This window comes from Chiloscyllium plagiosum, chromosome 31, assembly GCF_004010195.1.
Source record: "Chiloscyllium plagiosum isolate BGI_BamShark_2017 chromosome 31, ASM401019v2, whole genome shotgun sequence".
Classification (NCBI taxonomy): domain Eukaryota; kingdom Metazoa; phylum Chordata; class Chondrichthyes; order Orectolobiformes; family Hemiscylliidae; genus Chiloscyllium; species Chiloscyllium plagiosum.
Window position 1 is genome coordinate 4,684,018 of NC_057740.1, and position 25,883 is coordinate 4,709,900.

The 25,883-nt window shown below is 43.1% G+C and overlaps 1 protein-coding gene across 1 annotated transcript in view; it reads left to right on the forward strand.

Annotated features, from left to right (window-relative positions):
* Positions 1 to 668: 668 nt before the first annotated feature.
* Positions 669 to 25,883, forward strand: part of LOC122565168 (procathepsin L-like) — a 31,955-nt gene continuing 6,740 nt past the window's right edge. The window contains exons 1-6 of the mRNA XM_043720868.1: positions 669 to 754; positions 9,880 to 10,021; positions 11,931 to 12,053; positions 13,547 to 13,753; positions 22,134 to 22,349; positions 24,471 to 24,633. Of these exons, the coding sequence (XP_043576803.1) occupies positions 9,890 to 10,021; positions 11,931 to 12,053; positions 13,547 to 13,753; positions 22,134 to 22,349; positions 24,471 to 24,633 (841 nt within the window). The 5' untranslated portion in view covers positions 669 to 754; positions 9,880 to 9,889. The remainder of the gene's footprint in view (positions 755 to 9,879; positions 10,022 to 11,930; positions 12,054 to 13,546; positions 13,754 to 22,133; positions 22,350 to 24,470; positions 24,634 to 25,883) is intronic.

The following is a 25,883-nucleotide window of genomic DNA, read 5'->3' on the forward strand; positions in this document are numbered from 1 at the left end:
CCTTTCGGCCCAACAAGTCACACCGACCCTCCGAAGAGTAACCCACCCAGTCCCATTTCTCTCTGGCTAAAGTACCTAACACTATGGGCAATTTAACATGGCCAATTCACCTGACCTGCACATTTTTGGACTGTGGGAGGAAACTGGAGCACACGGAGGAAACCCATGCAGACACGGGAAAAACGTGCAAACTCCACACAGACAGTCACCCAAGGCTGGAATCAAACCTGGGACCCTGGTGCTATGGGGCAGCAGGGTGTTTGGTGGATATTGAGACAGAGTAGAGGAAGGTTACGCAACACTGAGACACCATGAAGAACTGCTCGATGTCAACATTTACATGTAAACAGTCTACGAAACCTTCCCAGCGCTGACACTATTTCTACTGAAAATGAAAATTCAACCGAAATAGTGAACAAAGAGAGGATCTAAAGTAACAATTACATTTTGGCCTGTGTTCCTGCAAAGCTGTGTACCATCCTTACATATGGTGACATCAAGTTAAATAGAAAGCAGAAAAAAAGGAACAGGAGGTAGCAAGCTTTTCAAAGAGTTCTTTTTGTTCACCATTGCAAAAGTGAAATTGGATATTTTAGCAACATACTGAAATAATTGCTTTTAACACATTTATTAATTTCCCAATTACTGATGTTGCCATAAGTCCAAATGGGTGGGCCCACTGGAAGACTGTGTCTATATAATGTGGGAGCCCACTTGGAGTTTGGTGAAGTCGCACTCAGTGGATCACTGCAAGGTGAGTTTGCTGATATAAGGCCTCTATCTCATTCCTTCTGGTTTTTGTTGATTATTTGGATGAAATGGGATATGTTCAATGCTCCTTCTGTGCATCTGTTCAGATTGAATAGGGTATAAATGCTTTAGCATCACTATTTTGGGGAAGTGATTAAACATGTTTCAAATCACCAACACGATGAGCTTCTCCTCTTCCCTGTTCTGTTTTAGTATTTATTCTCAGGGTGTGGACGATGCTGGCAATGTCAGCATTTATCACCCATTCCTAACTGCCTTGAGGGTGTTGCAGGACCTTCTATTGAAACTGCTGCAGTGCTGGTGGTGAAGGTGCTCCCACAATGGTCTTAGGGCTTTCTGAGGCAATGACACAGACAGGAGAGCAGCAAAATATGTCCTAGTCAGGATGGTGTGTGATTGAGAGGGGAGTGTGGACATGGGGGTTGTACACTGCTGCTCTCCGCCCTTCAGTGGGAGAGCTTGTAAGGGAAGGAATAAACTTGGTGGTCTGCTACAGCTCATCCTGTAGACAGTATGTAGTGCAGCTGCAGGAGCATTAGATGCTGCATTAGAAACACAGTCTAGTAGCTAGAGCCTCAATCAAGTGAGCTGCTGTGTGCTGGATGGTGTTGTGCTGTTGTGATTGCACTTTTCAGGGGAGTGGGGATTATTCCATCACACTCCTGATTGGTTGGCTTTGGGGAAGAACTGAGGGGTCAGGAGGTGAGGCACGTGTCTCAGAATACCCAGCCTCTGCCCTGTGTCTATAACTATAGTGTTAATCTGGCTGCTCCAGTCCAGTTTCCGGGCAATGAGGAACGCTATAAGCTGGTGCCTGTGAGCATTAGGAGGGCTCTATTTTTCAATAAAACAGAACACAGTGGAAGATAAATATTCATGAAACAGAATAGTAAGTTTCTAAAAAAAAACAGGAGGAGGAGGTAACTAAATACAGGGGTTCCCTACATTCGGGAGTCATCCCTCTGGATTGGAAAATTGCAAATGTCACTCTGCCTACAAAGAAGGGTGGAAGAGGCAAAGCAGGGAATTACAGACCAATTCACTTCAAATTTGTAGTGGGGAACCTGTAGGAGTCTATAATCAAGAAATGGGTAACTGAACACCTCAAAATCTTGCAGTTAGTCAGGGAGAACCAACATGGATTCAAGACAGGCAGCTCATACCTGACAAAACTCATTGAATTCACTAAAAATCTGGAACTCAGAATCTAATGTAGGACCATGAAATGTTTGTTGGGGAAAAACACATCTGGTTCACTAAGGTCCTTTAGGGAAGGAAACTGCCATCATTCCCTGGCTAGCCTACACGTGACCCCAGACCCATAGCAATGTGATTGACTCTTAGCTGCCTTCTGGGCAATTAGGGATGGGCGATAAATGCTGTCCCAGCCAGCAATGTCCACGTCCCATGAACAAAACAGTTCTTCATTTTAATTTGAGTTAGATATGAATCAGACAAAACTATGAAGGGAAATGAGCCAAAGGCCGTTATATGGAGTTGGCAACTGGTCTCAATGAATGTTGGAAATGACTTGACAGGCTGAATGGCCTATGTCTGTTCCTTTGTTCATCTGTTACTAACTAAATGGGAGAGAATGTGGTGACATGAAAGCTGTAAATTATTACTAAGCATTCACAGCACAGAAGCAAGCGTTTACGCTTCTCAGGTCCACTCGAGTGTATATGTTAGTCAGGCAAATCGGTACAGGACTTAGATTGTTAATCACAGGGCCCTGGGGAGAGTTGCCAAACAAATAAACCTCGGGGCGCAGGTGCACAGTTTCTTGAAAGTGGAGTTGCAGGTAGACAGGGTAGTGAAAAAAAGGTGCTTGACATACCTGGGTATAGGAATTGGGATGTCATGTTGCAACTGTACAGGACGTTAGTTGGGCCACTTTTAGAATATTGCATTCAATTCTGATCTCCCCGCTTCAGAAAAGATGTTGTGAAACTTGAAAGGGTTCAGAAAAGATGTACAAGTGTTTGCCATGGTTGGAGAGTTTGAGCTATAGGGAAAGGTGAATATGCTGAGACTTTTTTCCCTAGATCATGGGAGGCTAATGGGTGACCTTGCAGAGTTTTATTGAATCATGAGGGGTGAATAGTCAAGGTCTTTTTCCCAGGGTGGGGGAGTCCAAAACTAGAGGGCAGGCGTCTTAGGTGAAAGGGGAAAGATTTAAAATGGATTTAAGGAGCAAATGTTTGATACAAAGGGTGGTGTGTGTTTGGAATGAGCTGCCAGAGGAAGTCATGGAGGCTGGTATAATTACAACATTTAAAAGGCATCTGGATGGGTATATGAATAGGAAAGATTTAGAGGGATATTGGTCAAATGGGACTAGATTAATTTAGGATATTTGGTCAGCATGGACGAGTTGGACCGAAGGGTCTGTTTCCGTGTTATGCAGCTCTAAGATTCCACAACTCTAATTACCTTCTTTCAGCTCTTGTTATCTCATTCTGTCAGCTTGTCCTTTCCTTCCTTTTGCCCTCATCTGCTTATCTAGTTTACACTTAATTGCATCTCTGCTCTTAGTGTCAACTGTTTCCTGTGGCTGCCAGTTCCATATTTTAAACACTCTCTGGGTAAAGTAGTTTCTTTTGAGTTCACTCTTCACTAACTTTTGCTAGGGATTACCTTATATTTATACTCTGGCTAACCTATCAAAAACACTTTCACAATCTTAAAGACATTGATTAGTTCACTCCTAAGTGTTCTCTTTACTGAAGTAAAAATCTTCAACATATACAATGATATTTTCATCAGGAAAACCTTTCAGTTCTGATCCCTCTACATTTCAATGAGTGAGATTAAGGGTGGGAGTGACAAGTAACAAAAGCAGCCTAACTATGAATGATTTGGAGATGCCGGTGTTGGACTGGTGTGTACAAAGTTAAAAGTCACACAGGTTATAATCCAACAGGTTTAATTGGAAGCACACTAGCTTTCAGAGCGTCGCTTCTTCATCAGGTGATAGTGGAGGGCTCAATCCAAACACACAGAATTTATAGCAGAAATTTACAGTGTGATGTAACTGAAATTATACATTGAGAAATTGATTGTTAAGTCTTTCATCTGCTTGAATATCATATAGTTTCACTTCTTTCATGTGTAAATCACAAAACGTTTTTATAAAATTAAAAATCACACAACACCAGGTTATAGTCCAACAGATTTAATTGGAAGCACACTAGCTTTCGGAGAGTCGCACCTTCATCAGGTGATAGTGGAGGGCTCAACCCTAACACACAGAATTTATAGGAAACTTGGTGGAGCATTTCTATCCTCCTCCCTCCCCTTCCTAGACCTCTCCATTTCTATCTCGGGTGACCGACTCAACACAGACATTTACTATAAACCGACCGACTCTCACAGCTACCTAGATTACACCTCCTCCAACCCTGCCCCCTGTAAAAACGCCATCCCATATTCCCAATTCCTTCGCATCTGCCTCATCTGCTCCCAGGAGGACCAATTCCAATATCGAACAAACCAGATGGCCTCCTTCTTCAAAGACCGCAATTTCCTCTCAGATGTGGTTGACGACGCTCTCCACCGCATCTCTTCCACTTCCCACTCCTCCGCCCTTGAACCCCGCCCCTCCAATCGCCACCAGGACAGAACCCCACTGGTCCTCACCTACCACCCCACCAACCTCCAGATACATCGTATCATCCTTCGTCATTTCTGCCACCTCCAAACGGACCCCACCACCAGGGATATATTTCCCTCCCACCCCTATCAGCATTCCGGAAAGACCACTCCCTCCATGACTCCCTCATCAGGTCCACACCCCCCATCAACCCAACCTCCACTCCCGGCACCTTCCCCTGCAACCGCAAGAAATGCAAAACTTGCGCCCACACCTCCCCCCTCACTTCCCTTCAAGGCCCCAAGGGACACTTCCATATCCGTCACAAATTCACCTGCACCTCCACACACATCATTTACTGCATCCGTTGCATCCGATGTGGCCTCCTCTATATTGGGGAGACAGGCCGCCTACTTGCGGAACGTTTCAGAGAACACCTCTGGGACACCCGCACCAACCAACCCAACCGCCCCGTGGCTAAACACTTTAACTCGCCCTCCCACTCCGCCAAGGACATGCAGGTCCTTGGCCTCCTCCATCGCCAGACCATGGCAACACAACACCTGGAGGAAGAGCGCCTCATCTCCCGCCGAGGAAACCTCCAACCACAAGGGATGAATGCAGATTTCTCCAGCTTCCTCATTTCCCCTCCCCCCCACCTTATCTCAGTCCCAACCCTCGGACTCAGCACCGCCTACTTGAACTGCAATCTTCTTCCCGACCTCTCCATCCCCACCTCCTCTCCGGCCTATCACCCTCACTTTAACCTCCTTTCGCCTATCGCATTCCCAACGCCCCTCCCCCAAGTCTCTCCTCTCTACCTTTTATCTCAGCCTGCTTGGCACATCTTCCTCATTCCTGAAGAAGGGCTTATGCCCAAAACGTTGATTCTCTTGCTCTTTGGATGCTGCCTGACCTGCTGCACTTTTCCAGCAACACATTTTTCAGCTCACCTTCAACATATTGTCTAGCTATCACCCATTGTTAACACCGAACCTGAGGATGCAACTTTTAAAAAAAGGTTTTGTGATTTACACATGAAAGAAGTGGACCTATATGGTATTCAAACAGATGAAAGACTTAACAATCAATTTCTCAATGTATAATTTCAGTTACATCACACTGTAAATATTTGCTATAAATTCTGTGTTAGTTCTGAGCCCTCCACTGTCACCTGATGAAGGAGCGATGCTCCGAAAGCTAGTGCGCTTCTAATTAAACCTGTTGGACTATAACCTGGTGTCGTGTGACTTTAACTTAAATGTGACTGAAACAGGAAAGAGCTGAGGAAACAATGAAGTCACGGAGGCCATTGATGGCAAGGGAGCTAGTAGAGTTACAGAAGTCTAAAATGGTGTTTGCACTAAAGTGGGAGGAAATTCTGTGAAAAATATGTTAAACTGAATGTTAAACATGGCACATGCTGACTGGAAGGAAACAGGGTAGACAATGATGCATTGGTTAATATATCATTGGGATGACTGAGACACGGGATTGATGTTGAATCGTCAGACTTGATATCAGCAAGTTATAGAAGGTAAGGCAATGAAAAACCAATGTCAAATTAGAATGGTGCTGGAAAATCACAACAGGTTCCTGCTCCTCGGATGCTGCCTGAACTGCTGTGATTTTCCAGCACCACTCTCATCTTGACTCTGATCTCCAGCATCTGCAGTCCTCACCTTCGTCTAATGAAAAACCAATGCATGGCCTTAAACCGCTTGCCCCCATTCCCACCCCCGAAATTAGTCTCTTGCAAAGTGGTCTCTCACCAGCTCTCCAGCCGATAGACGGGAGGCTCAATGCTACCTCCTGAGTTACATAAAACCAGACTTGGCAATTCAGCATTGCACAGAATAGATTTGAAAAGACAGGGAGGGGTAAATGGGAGAGTCAAGAAGCTGTAAATGTTAGAGATAGCAGAACAGATGCAGAAAAATATGACACAAAGCCAAAAGAAAATCCAGATAGATAGAGATAGGAATACAGCAAAGGATTAATCACACTAAGAGGTGCAGTTTACAGCCTACCAAATAGTGGAAGGGAGATCGACAGAGAAATAAGAAGAAGAGTTCTACTCCTTTGAGGGACAAGAGCAGCAAATATATGGGAATACCATCAACTAAACATCTCCCTCCAAACCACACAGCATTCTGACTTAGAACAGTAATATCCATTACAGTCATTGAGGCTATTCTCTAGAGCACTGTAGCTGTAGTTTAAAGAAGGTATCTTACCTTCACAGACAATTTGTGAATGGACCAAAATACTGACCCTTGGACAGAAATGCTCGCATCCTACGAATTAATGAAATGAAGTGGATTGAGTGAAAAATCTAGACTAATAATTATAGAGAGGGTTGAACAATACAAATATTAGTTGGTCAGATGAGGTAGGAAAGGGAATGTCATTGTGATAATTTACGCAGGACAGCTTTCTAACCCGATTAAAGAAACGTCATGAAAGGCAGATTTACTCTTGGAATTAGAAATAGGCCGGTGGAGGTGCGTAGGATTGTGGGAGGTGTCTTGTTTTTGGGAAAGTGTGAGATCTAACAGTGGGAGGTCCTTTTGAGAGGGACAGGTCAAGTTATTTATGAGCTTATGATCTTCCCAGCTCACCTCAGTATATGCATAAGTAAAACGCTAAACCCCATAGCTGGCTCTAGAAGCAAATTCGGCCCCTCACCGGAACTTCCCAGGCTCCAACTTCCATACCTGAAAGGTGCTAGAATTCACCCTTTACTCTGCACTCCCAGAGAATCAGTTAGCCTGTATCTGCCATACTCACACATTTTTGGAGATCCCTCAGACCAGAAATAAAGTGACTCCATTCCTCAGTGATGTCTCTATAACCAACCGGAGGATTAAGGGATATTCCGTTTCATGGAAACGTGAACAGGAGGCAATCCTAACAGAGGGTTGACCAAAGACACTGGAAAGGTCAGCACCCTTGGGTGTCTCAGCAGAGCCTCGAACCAGAGTCACAAAAAGAGGACTGAACCGCTGCACTCTGTAAGGGCATGTTCTACTCTCCATTCAATGGTAACTCACATTCACAAGGGCATGAAGCATTTGATGTTTTTCAAAGCACAGAATGGTCACACAGGAGGTTATGAGTCAGGCGCCTTCCATCAGATGCCTCAGGTGTAATCAATGTCTGTCAGTTCATTGCAAATCTATTGCAACACATAGGCCCCTGAGAGAATGAAATGAGGAAAATAATAACAGGAACTAGGAAATGGCAGAGGAGTTTACTTAAATACTTTGCAACAGTAATCATGGCAGAGGACACTGATATCATTCCAAATTACTAAATATTCAAGGACTAAAGGAAGGGAGGAAATAAATGCAGTAACTGTCACTAGAGATACAATACCAGGGAAATGAATGGGGCCGAAGATCACTAGCTTTCCTGGTCCTAATGGGATATATGCCAGAACATGAAAGGAAGTAGCTACAGAGATAATGGATGCATCGGAGTATTCTCCCAGGAATCCCAGTTACTGGATAAGTCCCAGAGATTGGGAAAGTATCAATGTACCACTTTTATTTCAAAAGTGAAGGAAACAAAAAACGGGGAACTATCAATGAGTTAGGTTGATATCTATAATTGGGCAAAACTTAGAGTTTACTATAAAAGATGGTGCAGTAGAGCATTTAGGAACACACAATAAGATCAAGCAGAGTCAGCGTGGCCTCATGAAGGGAAGTGATGCCTGACAGAATCTTTGAGAAGGTTACACGCAGGATAGCTTTAGGGGAAAGAATGTATATAATACATTTGAATTTTCAGAAGACATTTAACAAGTTACCACACATCAGGTTAGTTAATAAGATGAGCCTATGCAGTTGGTGGCAGCATATTAACATGGATGAAGGGTTGACTAACTCACAGAAGATAAAGTGTTGGGATAATTGGGGCAGATGTCAACCTGTAACAAGTCGAGTGCCACAGGGATCAGAGCTGGGGCCACAATCATTTGCAGTATAGTGAGGTGAATGCACTATAGACATCATTGACTAGATAATTGGTTTGTTGAAAATGAGTTTCTGTTATCTGAACCACTCAGGACTACTTCAGAGCTCACCAGGCAAAATCGCTAGAATAGTGATTGTTTGCTTGCTCCACAGAATTGTGCTCAATGACAGGGACAACATAGCAGAGAGGAAGACAGACCAGCCATTAATTCCTCAGACAAGAAAGACGTGGAGTCAGATGCAGATGTTAAGATAGGCAAAACAGATAGTTCCCAATTGATCCAAACAGCAACTAAATTGGAGTGTGAAATACTCTAGATTAATAAATCTGGACACTCAGAACCATGAGTCAATAATGGATTTAGAAATGCTTCTAGCCTAAGGGGAAACTTTTTCATGCAGAGTGTGGTGTATGTATGGAATGAACTGCCAGAGGAAGTGGTGGAGGTTAGTGCAATTACAAATTTAAAAGGAATCTGGATGGGCATATGAAGAGAAAAAGTTTAGAGGGATTGGGCCAAGTGCTGGCACATTGGACTAGATTAAGTTAGGATATTTGGTCAGCATGGATAAGTTGGACCAAAGGGTCTGTTTCCATTCTTATGTACATTCTTATGACCCAATGACTCTAATCATCTCCTACTTACTTTCCAGGGTTTAAAGGGATGGGGAGGAATGCGTCTCGGAGGGCCAGTGTCGACTCAATGGGCCAAATTGCCTCTTTGTGCACCGTAGGGGTTAAATCTTATGAATACTCTTCCTGTCTGCTGGCAGGAATCTTTTTCAATTCTGAAATCTCCCAAACTCTAAAATGCTTTTTCATTTTGGTTATGTCTTCTGTAAACTCTCACAACTGTGTAAACTTTTCAATACATTCATGTGACAATAAACCTAATTCTAATGCTAATTCCTGTAACATGAATGCTTCACCGGTTGGAGAACCACTCCTGCTGAGGTCATGTATTTTTCTGAATTCTAAGCTTGATTCCTTTGAATTCAAACCTTGCAATTTGTCTTCAGCTCAACAGTAGAAATGTTTATATCCATTAACATTACAGGGGTTCGCTCAGGCACTTGACGGAATCACACGCTTTTTTTCAAACTGACACCAAAGGCCACAGTTCAAATTCCTTTCCGACCAGATTTTAAAAGTATATTCACAGAACAGGCCCAAATCCATCTGCCTCTATTTTGAAAACCAAATCACAAAATCTCATGCTCATAACAATGCACCTTTCATCACAACACATTGACAGTACATTTGACACACTTTAATGATTGGACACTCAACTATATGACAATAATCTGCGTTTATGGACTTACACTTAACTGCAGTACCTAGTGGTGATTTTGCAATAAACACAATGTAAGCGTATTAAGATAAAGGGGAAGGACAAATGAAAGATGCTTGAACAGGATACTGTTTGCTTATATAGTTCACTTTACAGAATAATAACTATATAATCTCTTAATGATTTGAGTCTCTACATAATCTCTAAATGGTGTCCATTAACAACAATGGTTTTGCTCCATTAGATTGTGCATCATGAAGTTCTCTCTGTTTCTGGGCTGTGTGGCAGTGTCTATTCTGGTTGTAGCCTCAGGCCACACGTTTAATTCAACACTGGATGAAGACTGGAAGAGTTGGAAATCATGTTATGAGAAGCAGTACACCCAGGTAAAAGGAGAATTTTCTCCAGTAAGAAATCTATTTCAAGCATTCAGCTCATTCTGAAAGGGCAAGATTCCAAACATTTGTGAAATTATTGAGAATTTTTAGTCTGAGATCAGGTGGGAGAGCTGTGTTTCCTTTTGGCTGCAATAGATATGTGTAGTGAAACTGAAAGCATATTGATCCTGAAATTCCATGTGTGTTCGTCCATCCTCCATCTCCAAATGGGGACTGAACAAACTCACAGTAAAACAGCAGGGATTGAAGATATAACCGTCTGATCCCAGAGGAGGCAGGATGGGATTTGGGTGGGGATTCAAGCAAGCAGGAGGCTAACATCCAGAATTCTTTCCCCGAATTAAAAGATGGTGGACCTTCCAATTAGCAGACGTCAGGAAGCCTATTGCATGTTTTTGCCATTAACAGACACGGTCACAGGAATTAAGTTTCTTTTCCAGTTAAGTTCTCCCTAGAATAGGGCATGATGAAGTGAAGATTGGAATAAAGGAGAGGCAGTCTTTGGGTAAGGAGGACCATTGTCCAGAACTTGCTAGAACTTAGCTAGCATAAAGTAATTTTCACCCATTCAGCGCACATATTCCACTTGTTTTTGAGATTTGCATGTGATCCTCCTTTATCTTGATCCCTCTGCATTGGTATGGTTTGACTGGGCGATACCTGATGATTGTCAATTCGTAGTCACTTATCCTTCTGGTGTACAGAAGACTATTCATCCCCATCCTGTAATGCAGCCATATTCTTATTTCCAATTAATGGACAGTCACTCTTGCTGTGACAGTCCAGGCGGGTTTGGTCTGAAGGGAGGACCCGACTGTTATGATCACTGGGGAACAGACATCTTGTCCTTCCCAAGTTGCCTGGAGACGATTCTCCATTAAGTTATCAATAAACTGTCTGGCCACATTCTGTCATGTCTATTCCATCTCTGGGTATGAGCTGACTAACATATTCTGACTGACTGCCCTTGTTTGCAGGGAGTAAAAATCTGTCTGACTGCCCTTTAAGTCTGGCACTCAGGACTTCAACCTCAGAAGATCCCAACAGGGGCTAAAAGTTGCTGAAGTAATTCTAGTTCTGTGTCCACTACCAGATTGAAAGTGCCTATTGCAAGATTCTGTCTTCAAGAACTCAGTTTATTGATGTTCCATTGGATCCCTGGTGAAATGACCATGGAATCATTAACAATACTTTGAGAAAGTTCAGACCCTTTTATATAAAAAAAAGTACTTGTAGTTAACTCATTATTTCAATGTAATGGTGTTATTTTAATATATTAACATTCATTCAGTGTTTGATGAGAATGTGGAGTAATCAAATCAGCCATGTTTGTATTGACGGTGCAGAACAGGGCAAGAGAGGTCCATTGGCCTAAACTGTATGTTCACATTGATATTACCATTGCACACACCAATCAGAACATATCTGTCAAATTAATTAGCTCTTTGCAAGCTTACAATTTCAAATTAAACTGTTGGACTGTTATCTGGTGTTGTGTGACTGTTCACCCCAGTCCAACAGCAGCACCTCCACCCCATAAAATTAATGGAATCAAGGAGACAAAATCTAACCTGTGCAATGTGGCATTCATCCTCCATGATCCAATTTTCTGTTGCTGACACTCAAGTGTTTGGTTCATGATTAAAGATATTGATCTTTATCACCTCATTATTCCTCCTATACTCTCCGTGTCACTCTGTCAGACTGGAAGATCAAACAGATTTTGTTTTGTGTCTAGAGGAAAGGGGAATGTGTTCAACTTCTCTGATATGTTAGGGAAGATAAAAACCTAACTGAAAAGTGTTATTTCAGGTGTTGCACAGGAATTTGTAAGGCTATTGTATTATTTTAAGACTGAAAGATACTGGCACATCATTTACTTTATGCGTTTATTCAGGATGAAGAGAGCTACAGGAGAATGGTATGGGAAGACAATATGAGATACATCAAACAACACAATCTGGAGCACTCGATGGGGAAACACACCTTCACTGTGGGAATGAACCAGTATGGAGATCTGGTGTGTATAAAATGTATCATCTGGGATTGTTTAGATATTGGATATTGTGGTTCTGTTACTGAATGACATGTGATCTGATCAATGAGATCACAACACCTCATTTTAACAAAGAATCTGACATCCCTTACCTTTGTATGTTTCTGGAAAAATAAATCCTCCATTACATTTCACATTCCTTTTCGTTCTGTTTGCTCTTGTCAAACAGCCTGTCATGGCATGGGGCACTGCCCATATGTCTGCTGTACTTTCCAAATATAAACAGGGAATGGGATCACCTGCACCAAACCAAGAGACAATTTCAAAAAGATGGGATAGCGCTGAGAGAGCTCAGCCACCAGCTGTATGAATCGCTCCCTGGTCCTCATCTCCCACAATGAGGACTAAAACCCATCATTGGGTTCAATGGCAAGATAGACTTTAGATCATATCTAGGCAGATGCTGGAAACCAGAGTTTAGGAAGGGCTTTTGCCCGAAACATCGATTTTCCTTCTTCTCAGATGCTGCCTGACCTGCTGTGTTTTTCCAGCACCACTCTGATCTAAACTTTAGATCATATCTTGTCATTAAAATAATTGGAAAATCGAAGAGAAATAAAATGGATTGTGAAAATAGAATAAAGCCAACATGAGGAATGTTGGATTTCAGCACAAAATGGCACCTTCCCCTCCCTTCTTTCCTGCAAAAAAGACAAAAACTCATTGAAAACTAGTCCAGAAGCACTCTCCACTTTCACAGGATTTGTCATCCTCACACAGTTAATGTTGGTCGGTGATTCAAAACCAAAACTAATCCTTGTATAATCGTTGCTTCCTGGAGTGATCAGAAGTAGGAATATTGCTCAAACGTTTTCCTCTTATATCTATGGGTTCTGAGGCCAATTCCAGACCTGCTTCTTTAGCTATGACCTGGAATTTAATGTAAGGTTGGTGATGCAATGTGAGATGCTCTTTATCAAGAAGGCTTAGTAAAGCACCTTTAAACTCAACCATCATGGAGGAGGTTCAACCCATTCCGCTCATAAGGAAAGTGCTCTGTAAGATTTTAATTATAGAATTTAATAAGATATTAATTATCATCTCCTCAAGTAATTTCAAACAAAGTGAAGCACATTTATAATCTCAGCTGCCATCTTGGTCATTGCATAATAGTCCAGAGGGATATTTTATCCGCTTCAGGGCCTCTTTTCACCTTTACACTGAACTGCCAAGAAATTGATTCATCTAATTTTTCTCCATTTCTTTACTTAAGTCAAATTTTCAACATGAATAGAATAGAATAGAAATTTATCATCACATGTACTTTTACATGAAACATTCAAATGAAAAGTTTTATAAGTTACCACACCATTGCATCTATGATGCTTTGATCTCTCATCTTGCTAAACCTCGTGAATGGGTGACAATGTATGGTGAAGTTATTGATTCTCCTTCTGAACAATGCCCATTTAAAGTCATTCATTTCACAAATGACTGTCTATGTGTTTGACTTTTAGACTACTGAAGAGTTTAATGAACTCATGAATGGATTCTTCCAAGATGCAGCTGATAACTCGACTGAAGAAGATGATGATGAAGGAAATGGTTATGATGAAGATGTTGATGATCTTGAATCTGATGAAATTGAAGAAAGTGATGATGTTATGAAATATAGAAAACTTGACTGGCGTAAAAAAGGTTTGGTTACTCCAGTGAAAAAACAGGTAATAGACAGCAGGAGTTCTTCTGTTAATTATTACATGTGAAAGTTTAGTCAGCAAACAAATCTTGATGTTATCATGAGTTGTCTCAACTAATAAGGAAGGTTAGTTTACAGTTTTAGATCCTATTCCCAAGTCCAGTGGAGGCAGAGTCAAATCTGGTCTTCCATCTGATGGATGGTGCTAGCACCTTCAGATGAATTCCTAACGACAGCAATGTTAATGAATATAAAGCAAACTGAAGAATTTCTAACTTGAAATCAAATGGGACAATGATCAACGTGGAATTAAAAGAAAATGAACAATATAAATTTGGGAACATGGTACAACTTTAAGTTGAGATAGTAGTTAAAACCGAAAGTGTGGATAAAGACCAGACTGGCATTCTGAGCAGAGGTACTGGATTGTAAGGAAAGACAATCCTGGCACTTTGCAAGATTTCTTACAATTTTCAGTTACAATTTACAATTTACAATTGACTTAGCAACAATGAAGGAATGATGATACTCTTCCAAGTCAGAATAGTGTGTAGATTGGAAGGGATTTTGCAAATGTTGGTGTTCCCATGCACCTGCTGCCCTTGTCCTTCTGGGTGGTGTGTGTCATGGGCTTGGAAGTTTGGAAGACATCATTCAAAGAGTTGTAAGTTGTTGCAGAGCATTTTATAAATGGTTGACAGCTTCAGCCACTAGTGGTAGAGGGAGTGAAACTGGAAGATGTTAAATAAGACACCAATCAAGCGGGATTCATGTCCTGGTTGGGGTTGAATTTCTTGAGTGTCATAGGAACTGCAGCCATTGAAGCAAATGCAGGGTATTCCTTCACACAACAGATTTGAGCTTTGTAATTGATGATGGGCTTTGAGGAATCAGGAGATGAGTTGTTTGTCACAGAATTCCCTGCCTCTAACCTGCCTTTGTAGTCACAGTGCTTATATGGTTAGCGCAGGACAGTTTGTAGTCAATGTTACTCCCAGGATGTAAGGAAATTCATGATGAAATTGTCAAGAGACAATGGTTAGATGCTCTCCTGTTGGAGATATCTATTGGTTGACGGACGTGTGGTGTAAGTCTAATTTGCCACTTATCAGCCCAAGCCTTGGTCTTGATCAGAGCTTGATGTGTATGGAGACAGACTGCTTCAGTATCTGAAGAGCTGTGTATCAGCAATCATCAGCAAGCATCACTATTTCTGACCTGAGGGTAGAGGATGGCTAGTTCTGAGACATTATACCAAGGAGTTCCTACTGAACTTTCCTGGAACAGAGATCATTAATTTCTAACAATCAGAACCATCTTTCTTTTTGCCAGGTATGACTGATTTATACTGATTTCTCTTCACAGATGCTGCCAGACCTGCTGAAGGTTTCCAGCAACTTCTCTACTTTTTGCCTCCAGTTAATTGTTTAATGGTCCAATATCATGCAGGACCTCAGCGCTTAGATCCGATCCATTGTGGGATAGATAAGCCCTGTTGATTTTATGCTGTATTTCATGTTGTAGCTTCACCAGGTTGACACTTCTATTTGGGTGGTAGACCTGGCATGCCTTCCTGTACTCATTGAACCATCCTGATGGTAACAGCAGAGCAGAGATATGCAATGCCACGGGGTTACAAATTGTAATTGGATACAATTTTGCTGCCGATGATGGTCCATAGTGTCTCATAGTTGCCCTGTTCTACATTGTTAGGGGTGTTTGAAATCTAGAGTTGAAAAATGCAGTGTTGGAAAAACACAGCAGGTCAGGCAGCATCCGAGGAGCAGGAGAATCGACGTTTCGGGCATAAGCCCTTCTTCAGGAATGAGACTGGTGTGCCAAACGGGCTAAGATAAAAGGTAGGGGGGAGGGAATTTGGGGGAGGGGCACTGGGAATACAATAGGTGGAAGGAGGTTAAGGTGAGGGTGATAGGCCGGAGAGGGGGTGGGGGCGGAGAGGTCAGGGAGTGGGAGGGGGAGTTAAAGTGTTCAGCCACGGGGCGGTTGGGTTGGTTGGTGCGGGTGTCCCAGAGGTGTTCCCTGAAACGTTCCGCAAGTAGGCGGCCTGTCTCCCTAATGTAGAGGAGACCACATCGGGTGCAGCAGATACAGTAAATGATGTGTATGGAGGTGCAGGTGAATTTGCAATGGATATGGAAGGATCTATTGGGGCCTTGGAGGGAGGTGAGGGGGGGGAGGTGTTGGCGCAAGTTTTGCACTTCTTGCGGTTGCAGGGGATGGTGCCGGGAGTGGTCCTGATGAAGGAGTCGCGGAGGGAGTGGTCTCTCCTGAATGCTGATAGGGGTGGGGAGGGAAATATATTCCTGGTGGTAGGGTCTGTTTGGAGGTGACGGAAATGACAGAGAATGATATGATGTATCCAGAGGTTGGTGGGGTGGAAGGTGAGGATCAGTGGGGTTCTGTCCTGGTGGCGATTGGAGGGGCGGGGTTCAAGGGCGGAGTTGCGGGAAGTGGAGGAGATGCGGTGGAGAGCATCGTCGACCACGTCGGAGGGGGAATTGCGGTCTTTGAAGAAGGAGGCCGTCTGGGTTGTTCGGTAGTAGAATTGGTCCTCCTGGGAGCAGATGTGGTGGAGGCGAAGGAATTGGAAATATGGGATGGCGTTTTTACAGGGGCCAGGGTGGGAGGAGGTGTAATCTAGGTAGCTGTGGGAGTCGGTCAAATTGTAGTAAATGTCTGTGTTGAGTCGGTCGCCCGAGATAGAAATGGAGTGGTCTAGTAAGGGGAGGGAGGAATCTGAGATGGTCCAGGTAAATTTGAGGTCGGGGTGGAAGGTGTTAATAAAGCGGATGAACTGTTCAACCTCCTCATGGGAGCTCAAGGTAGCACCAATACAATCATCAATGTAGCGGAGGAAAAGGTGGGGGGTGGTGCCAGTGTAGTTGCGGAAGATGGACTGTTCCACATATCCGACGAAGAGGCAGGCATAGCTAGGGCCCATGTGGGTGCCCATGGCTACTCCTTTAGTTTGGAGGAAGTGGGAGGATTGGAAGGAGAAGTTGTTTAGAGTGAGGGCCAGTTCAGTCAGTCAAAGGACGGTGTCAGTGGAAGGGTACTGGTAGGGTCAGCGGGAGAGGAAGAAGCGGAGGGCTTGGAGGCTTTTGTGATGGGGGATGAAAGTGTATAGGGACTGGATGTCCATCGTGAAGATAAGGCGTTGGGGGCCGGGGAAGCGAAAATCATGGAGGAGGTGGAGGGCATGGGTGGTATCCCGAACCTAGGTGGGGAGTTCTTGGACTAAGGGGGACAGGACAGTGTCGAGGTATGCAGAGATGAGTTTGGTGGGGCAGGAGCAGGCTCCATTGTCTGGCCTGCTGTGCTTTTCCAACACCACATTTTTCAACTCTGGTACTCCTGCATCTGCAGTCCTCGCTTTCTCCCTGTTTAAAATCTAGTACAGCGATAATATCAAATAAAACAATGGTGGATATTTTCAGTCTGAAGATGGATTTGTGTCTCCACAAAGACAGTGTAATGGTCAATCCTATCAATGTTGTCATGGACAGATACTTCTGTAGCCAATAGATTGGTGAGGATGAGGTGAAGTAGGTTTTCCCTCTTGTTGATTTCCTCTCAACCTGACACAAATCTAGTCGTGCTGTGACAACATTCAGGACTTGTCCAGGTCTGTCACTCGTCAGAGGTGCTACTGAGCCACTCTTAATAATGGGTATTGATGTCCCCACCCTCAATGTTTCTTCCAATTTATGGTTTAGTGTGGAGGATCCCTGATTCATCAACTGAGTTTAGGCTAGTAGGTGCCAATTATAGAGTCATATACAGCATGGAAACAGACCCTTCAGCCCCAAACACAGTCCATGCCGACCAAAATGTCTGTCCACGCTAACCCCATTTCCCTGCACTTAGCCCACATCTTTTTGAACCTTTCCTATCCAAATGCCTTTTAAATGTTGTTAATGTACCTGCCTCAACCACTTCCACTGGCAGATCATTCCATATGTGTATCACCCTCTGTGTCAAAAAGTTGCCCCTTATGTTCCCTTTTATTGCTTCCCCCAACCTTAAACTGATGCCCTCTAGTCCGCGATTCCTCAACCTTGGGAAAAAGACTGTGTTCATTCACCCTATCCACGCCTCTCATGATCTTATACACCTCTGTATGAGCCCCCCTTCAGTGTCTTACGCTCGAAAGATAAATGTCCTAGCTTGTCCAACCTCTCCCTGTAACTCAGACAATTGAGTCTAGACTACATCCTTGTAATTTTCCTTCTGTACTCTTTCCAATTTAATAACATCCTTCCTATAGCAATGTGGCCAAAACTGAACACAATACTGCAAATGCGAACTCACCAACGTCCTGTACAACTGCAACATAATTTCCCAACTTCTGTACTCAATGCCTTGACTGATGAAGGCTAGGATACCAAAAGCCCTCTTCACTGCCTTGTCTACCTGTGACTCCACTTTCAGAGAACCATACACTTGAACTCTAGGTTCCTACTGTTCCGCTATGCTCCTTAAAGACCTAACATTCACCGTGAAACCCCTACCTTGATTTGACTTTCCAAAATGCAAGACCTCACACTTATCGATATTAAACTCCATTTGCCATTTCTCGACCCACTTCCCCAGCTGATCATGGTCCTGCTGTAATTTCTGATAACCTTGCTCACTGTCCCCAATATCTCCTATTTTAGTGTCATCTGCAAACTTACTAATCCTGCCTTGTACATTCTCATCCAAATCATTGATTTGGATAACAAGAGCAATGGGCCCAGCACCTTCTCCTGAGGCACTCTACTAGTCACAGGCCTCCAGTCTGACAAGCGTCCTTTCACTATTAGTCTCTGCTTCTTACCATCAAGCTAAATGTGTATCCAACTTGCCATCCCCCCCTAGATTGCATGCAGTCTAACTTTCCAGAGCAGCCTACCATATGGAACCTTATCAAAGGTCTTACTGAAATCCATACAGACCACATTCACTGTCCTGCCCTCATCAATCTTCCTGGTCACTTCATCAAAAACTCCAACAAATTTGTGAGGCATGATCTCCCACGCACGAAGCCATGCTTATTATTCCTAATCAAACCCTGTATTTCCAAATGCATATTTTATCTCTCAGAATATTCTCAAGTAACTTATCTACCTCAGATGTTAAGCTTACTGGTCTACAGTTCCCACGTTTTACTTTGCAGCTCTTCTTGAACAAGGGCACAACATTCGTTATCCTCCAGTCTTCCAGGTCCTCACCATGGCTAACAACAAGGCAAAAATATCAGCCAGAACCCCTGCAATTTTTTTCTCTGATGTACTGCAGTGTTCTTGGATATATCTGGTCAGGACCAGCAGATTTATCCACCTTCATACATTCTAATACGTCCAACACCTCCTCTATTGTGATATGGACTGTCCCCAAGATATCGCCACTAACCTCCCCAGGTTCCCAAGTCCTCATATCTTTTCCATAGAAACACAGAGGAAAAATATTTGTTGAGGACCTTGCCCATCTCCTGCAGTCCTACATGTCCACTTTGGTCCTTGAAGGATCCTATTCTCTCTGTGGTTATTCTGTTTCCTTTAATATACCTAAAGAACCTCTTTGGATTCATCCTAATCTTCTCAGCCAAGGCTATCTCATGCCACTTTTCACCATCCTGCTTTCCTTCTTCAGGAAACTCCTGCATCCACTATATACCTCCAGGGATCCCCTTGATCCCGTTGCCTATACCCAAGCCATGCCTCCTCTTTTTTGGTCAAAACTTCATTATCTCTTGTCATTCAGGGTTCCCTATTCCTGCCAACATTGCCGTTAACCCTCATGGGAACATATAGACCTTTAACTCTAGCTATCTCACTTCTAAAGGCTTCCCACTTACTGGGGGTCCCTTTGCCTGGTGTGATGATGCTACTCCTTTAACAAGGATATGCTGTCCTTGGCTTTTTTTAAAGACGTTGTAAAAGCAGTGATTCTCGAAAAGTCTAGATTTGAAGGCTTTTAGGGCCAGTTTGATTATAGCTGACAGATTATGCCTCAGGCAAAAGGCTTTCAGTTTAAAATAGAACACTTGTACAATGAAAGGGCATTGGGAGTGCCAGTTCTCTCAGCTCAGTTTTACTCCAGTTCGGTTTGGTTTTAGCAGTCTGGCTGTTCACTGAAAGTAGTCAGTCAGTTTTGAGGCTGCTGGTCCAAACAATAGCTACATGGAAGAAGGTGTTCCATGCTGAATCCCTCCACCATCTCTTTCTTCTGTAAGACCCTGTGCCAAGGGGTGTTTATGGGATTGTTGCAAGTATTTTGAACAGTGGCATTAAGTTGGGATAATCTGTTGGGTTTTCAGATATGTTAGGTTATTCTATTGTTATTGTTATATTTTATTTGTGTTTCATTTGGTAATCTTATAAATTAATTCTGTTTTGTTTGAAACTAAATGGTTGGGCCAGCTGCATCCCTCCTGGAATATCCGCAATACACCGACTTAAAGCAAGGAGCAAAGTTAGGGTCTGGACTACTTTCTTGAAATGTTTTGAGGGGGGTCTGGCTTAGTCCATAGCACTGCAAACAAACTATTCCAAACCACCCCAGCAAGCTCCTGTCTAATCACCAGGAGCTTCACTTGCTCATGTTTTATGTTTTATCATGAGATCCACATTCAATATTGAGGACCTTCAGGAAAGCTCCCACACAATTGTATACCAGTGTTCCATCATCTCTGATTCCAGCACTGCAGCATTTTTCCCAAATACCACCCCTGACACCTTGTGCTACTTGCCACATCCACCAAAAGAGACAGCCTTCAAGAAGGTTGGTGTCTGGATAGCAATGAGTACTAGTACAGGTACAGCTATACCTTGGCTCAGGTATAATTACCAACACCTTCAGAAGCAGGTGCAGATATACCTGCCCTTTCCGAAAGCTAGAATAAAACTCCTCTCCACATACCTACAGTGTGTAACATCAGTGGGAATGGGTAATGAACCAATGTAACCTAAGGAATAACTTTTTCAGTAAATTAACTTGTGCAACATCTTCCATGGCTAACAGCTATACAGTCATGTATATAATGATGTACTAGTGCCACAAATCTCTGATTTCATAACTTCAGGGGGTCTGGTGACTCTTGGGGTCCAGCCTCGGGTAACTGCCTGTGTGAAGTTTGCACATTCTCCCTGTGTCTGCGTGGGTTTCCTCCGGGTGCTCCAGTTTCCTCTCACAGTCCAAAGATGTGTAGGATAGATGGATTGGCCATGCTAAATTGCTCATTGTGTTCAGGGATGTATAAGTAAGGGGTAAATGTAGGATAGTAAGGGAATGGGTCTGGGTGAGTTACTCTTTGGAGGGTCGATGTGGACTTGTTGGGCTGAAGGGTCTGTTTCCATACTGGAGGGATTCTATGATTCTATGATTCTGGACTTCTCAAAACTCATTCAGAATGCACTTTATTTAGAATTATAAGGTCTTTCGTTTGAGTGCTGAGACCCCTGGTTTTGATCTGTGGCTCATTTCTCCATTGAAGGACCTTTTATTTTTCAGATACACTTTGCGCCATAACATTATCTGGGAGACCTTTAACCTGGTGAATGCCCCGTCAACTTCCATTTGAAAAAAAAATGCTTTCTGCCTCACCATGTGCCTTTCTGATACTTCTCATGCTCCTTTCACAGTATCCATGCTGGAGGCTTAAACCAGTCACTTTCATCTTACTAACCATGTCCTGAATCTATGGACATTGACCTTGACATGACCAGGAATCATATACACCCCATCTCCATTGGTTTGTTAATCTGGCTTTTTTTTGTTAATTTCATTCATGGGATGTAGATTTCATTGGATGGGCCAGTATACATTGCCAAATTGCACCTGGAACTGAGTGACTTGCTAGGGCATTTCAGAGGGCAGTTAAAAGCCAACCACACTGTGTGCCTGGAGTCATCTATGGGCTAGAAGAGATAAGGATGTCAGATTTCCTTCCTTAAAAGACATCAATGAAATCAATGGATTACTGAAACAGTTGACAACGTTTTCATGATCACCCAAGAGTGAGTGGCAATTTTAGAATCACAAGTGCTCTCAGGGAATGAGCAAATAACTGAACAATTCATTCATGATCAGAGACCAGCAGCACATTGAGGGAGTAAATTCCCAACAGTTTATAAAATGCTGCTGTCACTTCTCAGGAAGTTCCTAGACCTACATATATGCAGTTGCCCTGATACCTGTTGAAATCCAATGACAGCAGTGAATCACATCACTCTAGCTGCCTGGCTCTCAGGATCTGTGGGGACTTACATAAGTTCTGGAAAACACATGAAGAAAATTAATCAACATTGGTGTAAATCTGTACTCCAGATGACAAAATATGGAAAGAGGGTTTTATTTTTACATCAGGACGCTTTACTGTATTGCATTTCTGTCCTTACCAGGGAAGATGTGGTTCGTGCTGGGCTTTCAGTGTGACTGGTGCCATTGAAGGACAGTGGGCAAAGAAATGTAGAAGGCTAGTTTCTCTGAGTGAACAGAATTTGCTTGATTGTGACACACATAGCTATGGATGTATGGGTGGATTCAAACTGTCTGCCTTTGAATATGTGAAAGAAAACGGCATTCAATCAGAAAAAGCTTACCCATACATAGCAAAGGTAAATCACTTTTCAATGTATTTCAAATTAATCACGTGCAACATGTTTCCAACATTCATGGTGCTAGGTAATGGAGCCCAATGTTACATAGAACATAGAACATAGAAGAATACAGTGCAGTACAGGCCCTTCGGCCCTCGATGTTGCGCTGATCCAAGCCCATCTAACTTACACTAGCCCACTATCCTCCATATGCCTATCCAATGCCCGCTTAAATGCCCATAATGACGGAGAGTCCACCACTGCTACTGGCAGGGCATTCCATGAACTCACGACTCGCTGAGTAAAGAACCTACTCCTAACATCTGTCCTATACCTACCCCCCCTTAATTTAAAGCTATGCCCCCTTAGTCAAATGGAAGCTGGCATCCTACTCTGGATCAATTCTTCCCTGCGAATCTGCTCCCAGGTTTCTGCCAGTATCATTGTACAAGCAGCATGAGGAAGGCTGAGAGAATATCACCTTTCAGGACAGGCAGGGCCAGCACTCGCATTTCATTTCTCCCTTATCATGCAATGACCTCCCAAATCTTTACTCAATACCTCTTGGCCTTGTGTGATTGCTGGATAACAGACCCACACAGTGAATGACGGCAGGATGGAGGTCTCAGGGTGCACAATCTTTGCGATTGACAGGTAGGTGGCTGTAATTGGGCCCCTCCCCATTTCCCAATATCTGCTCCCCCTATAAAATAAGGAGCTAGGAAGCAGCATCACAGTAATTTGCTTGTTGTGCTCTCTGCATGGGTTCATGCCAACAGTAGGTGGGAGAAGACCTACAAGTGGTCAGTCATTACAGACCTAAGAGCCTCAATTGCTGTCAGATTTGGAAGACTATTAATAGACTGGCCATCATAGACTTGTTCAGGGTATGGGTAGGATTCACACTTGTTACCTTCCTGTTCAATTAGCTACTGCCTCCTCACTACAAACTCAGCACATAGGATGGTACTAAATTCTACCCTGTCTTTCTGAAAGCATACTACCTTCTGAGAAAGGCAAATGAGGGACACAATGATGAAAACATTGCTTCTATTTGGCAAGAGGGAGACTCTTTAATAGTTACCATATGGTTATGGAATAGATCCCTGACTAGACAGGCATGAAATCTTAAGGCAGATGCATGGCCACCACCAGGTATGATGTTCCAGTATAAAAGCTCTTGCTTCATCTTCAGTCACTCTCCCTATCTTAAGGAGCCAGTGGAGACAGCCAGTAATTCTGGTTAATGTATAGTAACATCAGTAAGCATGGAACCCAGATTATGCAGCATATTTTCATTGAAACATTTGATGACATCGTGAGAGTCTGAGGGCTGAAAAACTATCATAGAATTATAGAGTCATAGAGATGTACAGCACAGAAACAAACCCTTCAGTCCATGCCGACCAGATATCCTAACCCAATCTAGTTCTATTTGCCAGCACTTGGCCCTTATCTCTCTAAACCCTTCCTATTCATATACTTATCCAGATGTCTTTTAAGTGCTGTAAATTACCAGCCTCAAACACTTCCCCGGCAGCTCATTTCACACACATACCACCCTCCGCATTAAGAAGTTGCTCCTTAGGTCTTTTTTATACCTTTTCCCTCTCACCCTAAACCTATGCCCTCTAGTTCTGGACTCCTCCACCCCAAGGAAGAGACTTTGTCCATTTATCCTATCCATGCCCCTCATGATTTTATAAACTTCTACAAGGTCACCCCTCAGCCTCCGTCACTCCAAGGAAAAAAGCCCCAGCCTGTTCAGCCTCTCCCTACAGCTCAAACCCTCCAACCCTGGCAACATCCTTGTAAATCTTTTCTGAACCCTTTCAAATTTCACAACATCCTTCTGATAGGAAGGAGACCAGAATTGCACAAAATATTCCAAAAGTGGCCTAACCAACATCTTGTAGAGCCACAACATGACCTCCCAACTCCTCTACCTAATGCTTTTACCACTAAAGGAAAGCATACCAAATGCCTTCTTCACTATCCTATCTATACGTGACTCCACTTTCAAGGAACTATGAACCTGCACTCCAAGGTCTCTTTGTTCAGTAACACTCCCTAGTGCCTTACCATTAAGTGTATCACAAACTATTCATGAATGTTAATTTTTTCCTTTTTTACAATTAGCAAAGTCACTGCAAATTTCGGAAAGATAAGATTGCTGCCAGAATCAAAAAATGCAACAAAGTAAAAAAAGGTGAACAAAACTTAGCGAAGGCTTTGTGGAAACATGGACCCATCGCTGTATCCCTCAATTCGCATCCAAGGTCCTTCCACTTGTATAAACAAGGTAAGAGACAGACTGTGTTGATGAGGTAAATTGATTGGTCAGTCTACAGGTTTCCCATAAAATACTTGAAAAGTCATACGTATGCACACATTTTCTGTTAATTTGTTTGTTGCTGTTAATGCTGTCTCAATATCTATAATGAGTACGAGATATCTCATCCCCTTTTAGTGATTCCCTCTTCCCCCATATTACATGCTGCCCAGTGCTGTCAGACACCAAGGAGTTAAAATTGGATCAGACTGGTAATTGAGCTGAAGATGAGAAAATTATCCCCTCCCATTCAGAGTCATGCAGGCAGCTCAGAAACTTTGTGCTGTCACTGATGTAAATGACAGTGAGGTGCAATTCAGAGCTGATGTGCTGCTGAGTGAACACAGACCTCGTCTCTGGGTCCAAGGAAATGACAGGTTGGCATCATTTAAAGTAGTCTGCATGGCTTAAAGACAACCCTGTCCCTCTTAAAGGAGTAGGGGCTGGAACTCAGGAAGAGACTCTGAGCAGAAAGAGGAATGAAAATGGTGCATCAGGCCAGGCAGCAGCCCTGAGTTTCTCTGGGACAGCACTGAAGACCTTGGTGCAGGAGGCAAACAGGAAAAGAGACTTGCCCTTCCTCTACGGGAAAAGGAGACCCTTCAGATGGACATCAAGAAGGCAGAGGGAGCAGACAGCTGTCACGGAGAATGCCTGCAGCCTCGTCCCACAAATCAAGAAAAAGATTAAAAAATAAATTGCATGTTCAGCGAGTGGAACACTTTGTGATTCGGATCCATTTCACAATGTACTGTGAGGAGGTCCATATCTGGCAATACTATGTGCCCTCTCTACCTCCTTCTCTCTGTTCAGAGGGAGCACAATGGGCTCTCCTCTCCTGGTATAGACAGTGTCTTTTACCTCCCTGATACAACAGTGAACTGGGAAATGTCCGACATGGAGTCTATTCCAACCTGGAAAGATCCTGAGGTGAAAATAACATCAGGGCCTCAATTAGCTTCACAACCACTGGCAGTGACATCCTGACATCATATTGAGGAGGCGATGAACTAGTGATGTTATCACTGGACCGTTAGAGACCTAGATAATACTCTGGGGACCTGGGTTCGAATTCTGCCGCAACAGATGGTGGAATTTGAATTCAATAAAAATCTGGAATTAAGATTCTAACGATGACTATGACTCCACTGTCGATTATTGGTCTGACTTCCATGTGAGTCTGAACTGTCCTCTGAGCAATTAAGGATTGGCAATAAATG